Source organism: Felis catus, chromosome A3, assembly GCF_018350175.1.
Source record: "Felis catus isolate Fca126 chromosome A3, F.catus_Fca126_mat1.0, whole genome shotgun sequence".
NCBI classification, from domain to species: Eukaryota; Metazoa; Chordata; class Mammalia; order Carnivora; family Felidae; genus Felis; species Felis catus.
In genome coordinates this window covers 60,662,764-60,673,077 of record NC_058370.1, presented here as the reverse complement: position 1 = coordinate 60,673,077, position 10,314 = coordinate 60,662,764, and the positions used below count along the sequence as shown (strand labels likewise).

Genomic DNA, 10,314 nt, shown 5'->3' with positions numbered 1-10,314 from the left:
GCTTAACCGACTGAGCCACCTAGACACCCCTCAATTAAAATTAAAAACTATGATTTTTATCAAGGAAATCAGTGATAAGAGTTGCCACATAGAATACCACATGCCCAGTTAAATTTGAATTTCAGATAAACTATGAATAATTTTTTAGGGTAAAAGTGTTCTAAATATTGCATGGGACTTATACTAAAAAATCAATCATCATTTACCCAGAACTCAGATTTAACTGGGTTTCCTGTTTTTATTTGCTATATCTGGCAATGCCAGTCAATGAATACAGGATTCATTTTGTGGAAATCCACATTGCAGCTAACTTCCATGGAAATACCTTCAAGGAGACATAACCCTTAATTTACATACACACCACACCACAAAATGCAGACAACTCTTCCTTTAATGTGATTCATGTTATTTTGATGACCTTCAAGTCAAATTCAGATTCACAGTTACAAGCTCCATTGGCTAGTTTTATCTGTGTAACACTTGAGGCCTCCTGTTTGCTCTGAAGCATTAGAAGCCGTGTCTCTTGAAGTATTTGGCTCGTGCAAGGACATCATTGCAGAAGTCACAGTTCAGGTCTTGGCTGCTTCTGATGTAGCCAGGACCTCCAGCATAGGCACAGAGTCCACCTGGAATTTGTGAGATGGGTTAATGCTGACCCTATAGTCCCTCATTGCTTCAGGGTCTCAGCAGTTAGCTTAGATTCTCTTTCCTAATTGCTTCGTAGGAGGCAACTGAAGTTTGGGGGAATCTGATGTAATGTCTTGTATTTGTTCTTCTTACTTCATGTTGTGCAACCACCAACCCTGGGCTACACTTACCTCTCAGGTACTGGTCAGGGGTCCAGGTTGGAAACCTGGTCTGGATTTCTTTGATCCTAAGTGTCAGGACCTCGATTATCTGAGAAACCTGGGACTCACTGATCCAGGATGTGGGAGAATAAAGGCCAGGGTCCTAGAGGAAGGCAGAGGAAAAACTAAGTAAGCCAGGTGGGAGAGTGACAGGACTTCATGGGATCAGTGTTGTTTTTTAATTTCCCTTTTTTTTTCTCTCCTCCTCCTCTGGCAGAGCTAATGCCACCTTTAATCTCCCTGGGAATAAACAGTAAAAGTTACAAGGTTTGGGTAAGTGAAGCATGAGCAGACATTTTGCAACTGCTTCATTATAATGGTGAGAGGCAGAATTGAAACCTAAGGTGACAGAAGTAGTGAACATCCCAGTCTGATGCCCTCCTTCAGTGTTTAAATGTAAGCCCTCCAAACCGGTCAGAAATGGCTTTTTCTATCTGTACTTGTAATTCTCCTTCCAGGTAATCTGAATATCTAAAAGTACTTCTAATTTTTCTTATACATCTTTGGTTACCATTCCACATGAGTTTCAACATATTTAGGAGAAATGTCTGACTCGGGACAATTCCTTCATCTTCAAAGTAAATGGGCTCATCCTTTTCCCAAGGACAAGATTTCACAAAGGCAGAGCAAGGCATCAGAAATGATGCTGACCCTAACATCGCCCATGTTGGTATTGGTCCCTGTTTTGCATTTTCCAGCTGCCATGTGACTTTGCAGCAATGACTCCATCCTTGTAAAAGCACCTCCTTGCTTGGAAAGGATGGATTGCATGCCTTCCCCTTCACCCCATCCTCATCAGATTATTGGATGAGTCCCTAAATCAAAATGAGATAAAGTATTTGAAAGTACTTTTAAATTGCAAAGTGTCATTCCAAATAGTAATAGGAAGCCAGTTTAAAGATCACTGAGGAGATCACATGCTCCTAAAAGCTAAAAAGATGACCACAGTATTTAAAGGCTTCCCAACAATTACAATAATAATGGCAAATGTAATAGAAAAAAAAAATCACAGCACCATTGTCTCCTTGCCATCCTTGATCCCCCCAGACACAATGAATTCAACAGTGGGGTTAATGCCCAGTTCCCTGGGAGTTTCTGTGAGACAAGTTGAGACCAGGCAGAATTAGCGCAAAAATAAAACTGGATCTTCAGAACTAAGAATTGCGTAGAAGAAAGAAAAGGAAAAGGAATTCAATATTTGCTGAGAATCTGCCAGATACTAAGCACATTTTCCCATTATTGCATTGAGTCTTCATAACAATTCTGTGAAGATGGCGTTTTATAGGTGAGGAAACTGAGGCCTAGGGAGATTAAATGAGGTCACGTGGTTACAAAATAACAGAACAAGGAACCAGACTAGGGGACCACAGATGATATCCTGGAAACACAGTGTAGTTGATTTTGAAAAGAAACCATGGCTCAAAACAAAACAGTGATGCTACTACCTGCATCAGGCAGGGATGTGGCTCTCACAGTGCCAGGGAGCACCTTTCACTCTGTGTTCCATAGAACTGCACTTCAGGGTGTCCACAACAACAAATGTGAAGATGTCCCCTTAGCATCATGCCATGCAACACAACAGCCATATGTCATAACTGACAGAGAGTTACCTGAACAACCCCGATTCCATCACCCACATTGCCCACATTGACCATAATGTTGCCACCATGAGACTCCCTGGACAAGACACCAGCGATCACTGCAGGATCCATGCAGTACTTTTGGCCAACAGTACGAATCACAGGCTGATATCTCAGGATGTATGGCATGTCTATTTCAGCCAGCCTTTCAGAAGCACGAACTCCTAAAGCAAACACAGAAGGAAGGATGTGGCTTGTGTGACTTATGCTGACATGGGAGCTCAAGAGGACAGAAATCACACTCCAAGGATCTGGGCAGTGGTCTAGGACCAAGAAGCCCATGTTTCAGTCTGGAATCCCTAGTGGACCTGAAAGTATGATTCTTCTTTGGACTTGAGCTGGTGTCCACTGAGGCAGGGTCCTTTATGGCTTCCAGTGCCTCTTGCTGGACTCTCAGGGGATGCTGTGGCCCACACAAGACAATTCTCTAGGCACAGGCACACTGGCCCCATCCTAAGTACCCCAAACAGATATGCCTATCCATCAGCTACAATGGGCACCAGATGTGAAAGAGAGAATCCCCCAACCCCTTTAAGAAGTCCTTGTTTCCCTGACAGGTTTGCTCACTCTTGCCCACCTTTCCCTCCTAAAAGGACATCCAGATATTGCATGATCTTAAACCATTGTAGAATAACAAGGATGTTGGGCAAAATTAAAACTAATACTGATTTACCTGGCTGGCCCGTTTACCTTGTAAGCATTTTTTGTGGTTTCAAAAGTATTCTCATCTATATTCTACCGACCAGAGTTTACAACAAGACTGTAAAATAAGTACTTTAAAGTCCTTTCAGTAGAGATGGAGGGGAACTAAATGACTCATTGAAGAACCACAGCACACACTTAGACAAGGTCTTTGGACTCCACGTCTAGTGCTCTTCCCACTACTTGGTAGTGTGGGGCTGTGGGAAATAGTGGGAGCCAAAGGATATGTTGAGAGGACCAAAATTTGTGAGGAAGGACAGGGAGACATGGGTTTGAAGTGTCGGGAGAAGGGACAAGATCCTGTCAAAGTCACTCTTGCCAAAAGGAGGCGCCTTCCGAGAGAAAGGGAAGTGGAGGGTGAGGTGGACATTGGGATTATAAAATACCACAGTAGTTCAGGCCTTGACGTTTTCCAATCCCACAAGATGCTCCAGGGGTGTTGAAGTTTCGGATGTTTCCATAGCATCCCCAGTTGCTGCTTTCAGATAAATCTACAAATTGAGAAAATTTCAATGTAAGGCATTGAACTAGACTCATGTTGATCATCTGTCCATGAATGAAGTACCATTAATAAAAAGAACTTTACCAAAATACAATTACAAGAACTTCACTCTAAATTGAAACACTTTTGAAATTTACAGTATGGTGACTAGGAAATTATCACAGAAACCCCCTCGATACAAAATTGTCTTCTCCTATCCTGCAGGCATGGGGAACTGTTGGAGCAGCTATACTCTTCGCAAAGCCCTGGGCTGTCCAATGTTGTTGAGTTGGTGTCTTGGAATCAAACCAGATGATCTCTTCCCTGTAACTAGTCCTCATCCTGTATCCTAGGGGAACTCTCAGTACTTCACCTTCAAATATTCCTGACCGGTTGGTCAGGTGAGATATTTATGGTTGCTCTGGAGAACCAGAGGGAAGTAAGGACTTCTCATTAGATTGCTCTTTTTTTATTTACTTTCTTCTTTGCTCATATCATCAAATCTTCATGATTTGCAAATCTTTGGAAATAAATCTACTACACATCATCATATGTGTATTATATATTTATATAAATGCCTTTTAAAGTCCTATTTTCTTACTGAGAGCTTCTTGAGATTGACATCTGAAAATATTAATATTTTGGAGTAAATACTTCTACTTTACGAACTTTTGATAAGTAATCTGAAAGAAATATGGAGATGAAAAGACGTGGTCTTTTATAAGTGTAGTAAAAGCTAAATGAGCTGATGTGTCTTTTTTTATTTTTTAATCAGTACATTTTTATATTTATAATTGGTGACAAATACCCTTAATATTGTAATTGGTTGTGTCATTCATTGCTCCTGCCCCATAGCCACTCCCTAGTCATATTAAATGCTCCTTAAAGTTCCTTATATTCCCAAAATATCTTGTTGAAATTTAAAAATACTTGTTAAATAAATGGATCAATCAATAAATGAATAAATGTAAGACCCTATCTGAGTAATCATCAGAAGTTACAGCTATGATAAAATTTGCTTCTCCTGAGAAACTATGCTTCCTCCTTTTATTTATCAAAAAATATGTACTTTTCCCTTTGCCCCAGCTGCAAGGAAACTTAAGACCAAATCTGAAATTTCAAGCATAGCAGCTATGTCAGCCTCAGTGGTTAGCTTAGTCACATGTTTTTGATCTCCTTCATGCTAGTTTTCTATTTGAAATTGCATTTGAATTACTACAGGAAGCCATCACAATTCTTCTACAGTGCTTATCAATGAGTACTTATCAATGATGTATATTTAAAGCCTACAGTACTTATCAATGAGTACTTATCAATGAATACTTATCAATGATGTATAAAGTCTATAGCACTTATAAATAAGTACTTATCAATGATGTATATTTAACGTCCAGCTTCCAGCAATGCTGTCTTAAGCCAAGCCTACATTCTGCGGAACCCCCTCCTTTGTGGGGCATCTGGAAAGAAGCTATTTTTCAGTGGCTGTTATTAAGTCCAGTATTTTTTGGACAGCTTAGAAAAAAAACATTTTCTACTGCAGTTTCAAGTATCAGAAATACCATTCTGTTCCTATGCTTACCCTTCCCATCTCCAAGGTCATGTAGGAGACCCTTACTCACCAGTAAGGGCAAGGAGACCCAGAAGCAGCCACAGCACAGACATATTGATGAGCTGATTCTACTGGTCCTAAAATGATTTTAGAATAGAAATTAACTCAAAGATGTGAAAACATCAATCGTCATCATAACAATATGTAATGTTTCTATGGAAAGAGGTAAAAAAAAAAAAAGAAAAACTTTTTCACCCATATCTTAACTAAGAAAATTAATTATTTGAATCACAATAAGAAAAGCAAAAGTAAGACATGTGCTCCATCCATCCTTTTAATTAGCTTTAAAATGATGATACTCCTGCTTGGTCCACAGGGACTCAGTATACCACCAAGTTACTGGATAGTAATTATTTCAAGAAGACAAGATACTTTGATTCTCAACACTGAGAAACATAGTGACCTGAGTTCAGATGCTGAAAAACAAACTTTGGATGTGTGAGCCTTATCTCAGTTGTAGCCCTCTCCTTATGAAAAGATAATGTGAAAAGGAGAATCTTATATTAGTGTTTCTCTTCATTTGGGTTCTTTTTTGTTCAGTGTAGAGGAAAGGTTATAGTGCCTTCAGGGTCTTGGAACATACTTTGTTTTGATTGGAGGAAGGAATTAGTAGACCTTTCTCACTGCTCTAACCCCCCAGCCTGGGAATCTCAGACCCCTTTGGCCACCTTAAGCCATGCTCCCCATTCCCCTTCTGCAAGACTCCTGTACAGGAGAAAACCTGGGCCAGAACCTGGGAAGATAGAGACACGGGTTGATTCCACCAGCAAAGTCAAAATCCCATGAAGTCAGGTCATGGGCAGGGGGCCAGAATTGAACTTACAAGATGCTCACTAGATGGGAGAAGTGATAAATGGTCAGTATCAAGCACTTGCACTCACCCACTTTCTCTTTCTCATCCCAACCATTTCTGTAACCAACTTCCATGTGTGCAAAGAGCCTTGGTTCTCCCACTAGCTACCTAACAAATACACAAATGCCACCTAGCATAGTTGACTCCAGGCAATGCTGAAGGAGCTGGCCTTCTGTCCCCAAATTCTCCACCTCCCACTAACCCCTCCCACTGCAGAGTGTTCCTCATCCTCTCCCTAGGTCAGCTGAGCCTGACTACCTATCATTTTGAAATATTACTATCATTATAAGTAAGAGTGTGCATAAAAATACAGCACCTGGCACTTTCTCATCTCTTTTGTTTTGAGGTTATTCTTTTTTTTTAATGTTTTATTTATTTTTGAGAGAGAGAGAGGGAGCAAGGTAGGAGCAAAGAGAGAGAGGGAGACAGGGGATCGAAAGCAGGCTCCAAGCTGACAGCAGCAAGCCCAGTGCAGGGCTTGAACTCACAAACCATGAGATCATGACTCGAGCCAAAGTCAGACACTCAACCAACTGAGCCACTCTGGCGTCCCTTGAGATTACTCTTTATGGGTGTTTCCTTCCAAACACCCAGGAAAAGATTATGTCTCAAGGTAAAGGAGAGGTATTAAAGAAGTCATTTGAATTAAGTCTTATACCAAGCAATTGTGTGCTCCTCAGACATGGCCATTTGTTTTCTTTTGTTTTTCTTCCCCACAACACTGAGATGGTCTACCTGATTTCCCTTAGTTGAGTGGAAAATGCCATGCTCAGAAAGTTACAGGAACGTGGAATTTTAGCTGGATCTGCAAAATTTCTCAGGTTCAAACACTCAACAGGAATTGTTTATTATATACCCACTGAGCCTCCAACACTGAATGAAAGAGGACACTGAGTCCCAGGAAAAAGAATGGAGAAAGAGCCAGTTAGGTATAGGAAAAGCTCATACAGTCTCATCAAAGTTTGTCTTCACAGAGACTTCTCGCTGGCTTTATGGAAAGAATCCTAAAGAAAAAAGCACTGCTGGCATCCAGATGCTAAACCCAGGGCATTTTACTCTTGTTGCTGCTTTTCCAGGGAACAAAAATACTTCCTCTTGGAAACCCAAGTGGAAAAGGACTTAGTTTTCATTGCAACATGAAAGCTACCTCACATTCCAAGAATGGAACTAAAGCTCTGTTGAGCAAGCACTTGAATGAAAAGAGGCTATGTAATTATGTGTGTCAATTACTTAGAAATACAAAGTTACTTTTATTATGTTTTAACTGCATCAGGAAAGAGCAACAGGTGACAATGGAAATAAACACAGCATACTGAAATAACTCAAACTCTGTGACCCAAACTTACAGATGCCAAAAAGCACTCTGTGTTTTAGAAGGGACTGTTGAGGCATTGCTGGAGTGTGCTCAGGGTAACCAAGTGTCCACTGGTTACTTATGGCTAATTTCTTAATCCCCTGGGGCTCCCTGCACTTGAAACCATTATTAGAATGTCAAGCCAAGACAGCACAGTGCTCATAATTAATGCCAAGCACAGTATCTCTGGTGGCATCCCTCTTCCTCCTTCCTGAAGAGCAAAACAGTGACACACACCACAAGATGTCAACAAGCTGGAGCAGTAGCCTGATGGGCACACTGGAAACAGACAACCTGAGCATCCCTTGGGGCCAGTTCAAGTTCCTGATGGCCTCTACCCACCTTCCCTCCACTGAATGCTTTATAATTCCCAAAGCACTGGTTAGGTTTGTAAGGCATAATAGACCATCTTCTCCTCCCTTAAGCAATTTTTCTGAAAAATGTGGAAATAAAAGTTTTTGGTCTTTGTAATTCTCTCACTACAGAACTCTTGTTCCTTTTCCATGAATGTGCTCTCAGGTCTTCACCAGAAACCTTAAATCATAGCCACTACACGTCCTTAGGTCCCTCCAACCAGCCTGGAAAATGTGTTGTATCAGCTCCCTGAGGTGCTGATGAGGAAGCTGACCCTGCCGCATCGTGGCCCCCTGTTTGATGCTAGAAGAATTGAGGACTGCCCTACACATGCATGTTAGACAGGTCTCCCACTCCACACTGTCTTGTCGCCTGCTTTTACTGATAACTTGTCTTTCCATCTGCTTGCTCCCTGTGGGCTGATAGGCCTTTCCAGTAGTATCTCGTCTTAGTCATCCACACTCTTGCTGACCTGTCTTTTCCCTCTCTCCTCACAGCAACACCCCAGCCCATTGCTCTGCAGATGGCTACCCACCAACAGGACTAAATTAAAATAATAGCAATAACAGTCACAAATATCAAATGTTTTCTACTATGATCACGTTTTCTTGAGAAAAATATAACTTTTAGAGTAAAATTTAAGGCTCCTTCTGAACTCACTTTTTGCAGAATTGCATGGTCTGTGAATATGTATGTTTCCTGAATTTGGATTATGAGCAGTTTACCAGCCCCAAAGAGCTTGGAGGTGTGATGGCATCTCTTCACTCTCTGCAGGCAAATCCTTTCTTCTCTCTCTGTAAGCCCTCTGTGCCCTATTCTCCTCATTTTGCCCATCTGGGCAAACTCTTCCCAGAGTTGAGAACTCCAGGAAGGCTCCTTTCTTGGTCCTGGGAGCTATCCCTGGCATATCTCTTTCTGAACAAAGATCAAATGAAAGAGACCATGGTCTCTCTGTTAATCTCCTTGAATTGTCTCTGCTTTTACTTGGCCAGGCTTAAGCTGCTAAACATGTTCGCCTTAGCTCCTTCAAGGTTTCCAGAGAAAATAGGATTCTATTATAGAGCCATTATGTAAGGTGTATGAGGTTAATGCAACATTGTCAGGAATGTGATGGTGGGGGAGAGATTGCTATCTGGCAAAATACCAACACCACAATCCTTTGGCTTTGTTGTTGTTGTTGTTGTTGTTGTTGTTGTTGTTGTTTAATTTTTATTTATTTATTTTCAAAGAGAGAGAGAGAGAGAGAGAGCGAGCAGGGGGAGAGGCAGAGATGGAGGGAGAGAGAGAATCCCAAGCAGGCTCTCTGCTGTCAGCACAGAGTCCAACTTAGGGCTCGATCTCACAAACCATGAGATTATGACCTGAGCTGAAATCAAGAGCCACCCAGACACCCCAGTCAATCCTTTGGCTTTGAAATCACAGCAAAGACATCCTATTCAGCCTATTACACCTTCTGTTAAATGTACATCTATTTCTGTTCTTTGTTTTGCACAAATCCAAAAGTAACTCTATACTTGCATTAACAGAAATCTATCTTTTTATAAGTATTATAATGAACAGAAAAAAATCATCCCATCATCTACATAATCTTTTATAACTTGGGCTTTCCTGGCAAGGTCCTTAAGTTTTATCCAACTCCAAATTTTCTTGTTTACTTAGCAGCAAAGACACCATCATTACCAATTGATCACCACAGACTGGATCTTTCATTCTAAATAAGCCTGAAAGTAAGTTTCCCCAGTCCATCTTATACTCACCTGTCTTCTGTTACCTCTTGTCCTTAGAGGCAAGTCAGTCCCCAATGCTTTATATAGAGTCCCTGTTCTGCTTCCTCTTTTTAAAAGTGTTGACTTCATCCTCTTATGAAAAGAGTTATGGCTAACTCTCACAAGTTATAGTAATAATCACAATAATTACAAATACTTTGAACTTATATAGGGCCTTTTATTCAAGAATGTCCTGGCATTATGCAAACATTAACCAATTACTTTCCTAGCACACCTCAGAGGTGGATCATAGTTTGTAGATTCATGTTGATGCTTTCAGTCCAACATTTGCTTTTATTTGCACCAGTTTCTAGGAATCGGGGAAGGTAAGAAAAGAAGGAAGGAAGGAAGGAAGGAAGGAAGGAAGGAAGGAAGGAAGGAAGGAAGGAAAGAAGGAAGGAAGGAAAGAAGGAAAGAAGGAAAGGGAAAGGAAAAAAAAGAAAGAGGGGGAAGAAAGAAAAAAGAAAGAAAGAAAGAGAAAAAAAGAAAGGAAAGAAGGAAAGGAAAGGAAAGGAAAGGAAAGGAAAGGAAAGGAAAGGAAAGGAAAGGAAAGGAAAGAAGAGGGAAAGAAATTGAATTTGGAATGTCAAAAACTCATTCTTGGTTGGTGTTTCAAGCAAGGAGAACCACACCTTAGACACACTGAATTGTTTTTATATACGGGTAGTTCATACATTTTGTTCCTAAATTCCTACCTCAATAAATAC

General features: G+C 40.8%; 1 protein-coding gene across 1 annotated transcript; it reads right to left on the bottom strand.

Annotated features, from left to right (window-relative positions):
• Positions 1-373: 373 nt before the first annotated feature.
• LYG1 (lysozyme g1) lies at positions 374-5,359 on the bottom strand. Its single transcript, XM_023250918.1, has 5 exons — positions 5,291-5,359; positions 3,577-3,681; positions 2,459-2,652; positions 819-951; positions 374-626 (listed from the first exon to the last, which is right to left on the bottom strand). Exons 1-5 carry the CDS (start codon positions 5,331-5,333, stop codon positions 508-510), a joined length of 594 nt encoding a protein of 197 aa, XP_023106686.1. The 5' UTR covers positions 5,334-5,359; the 3' UTR covers positions 374-507.
• Between the last annotated feature and the right edge of the window lie 4,955 nt (positions 5,360-10,314).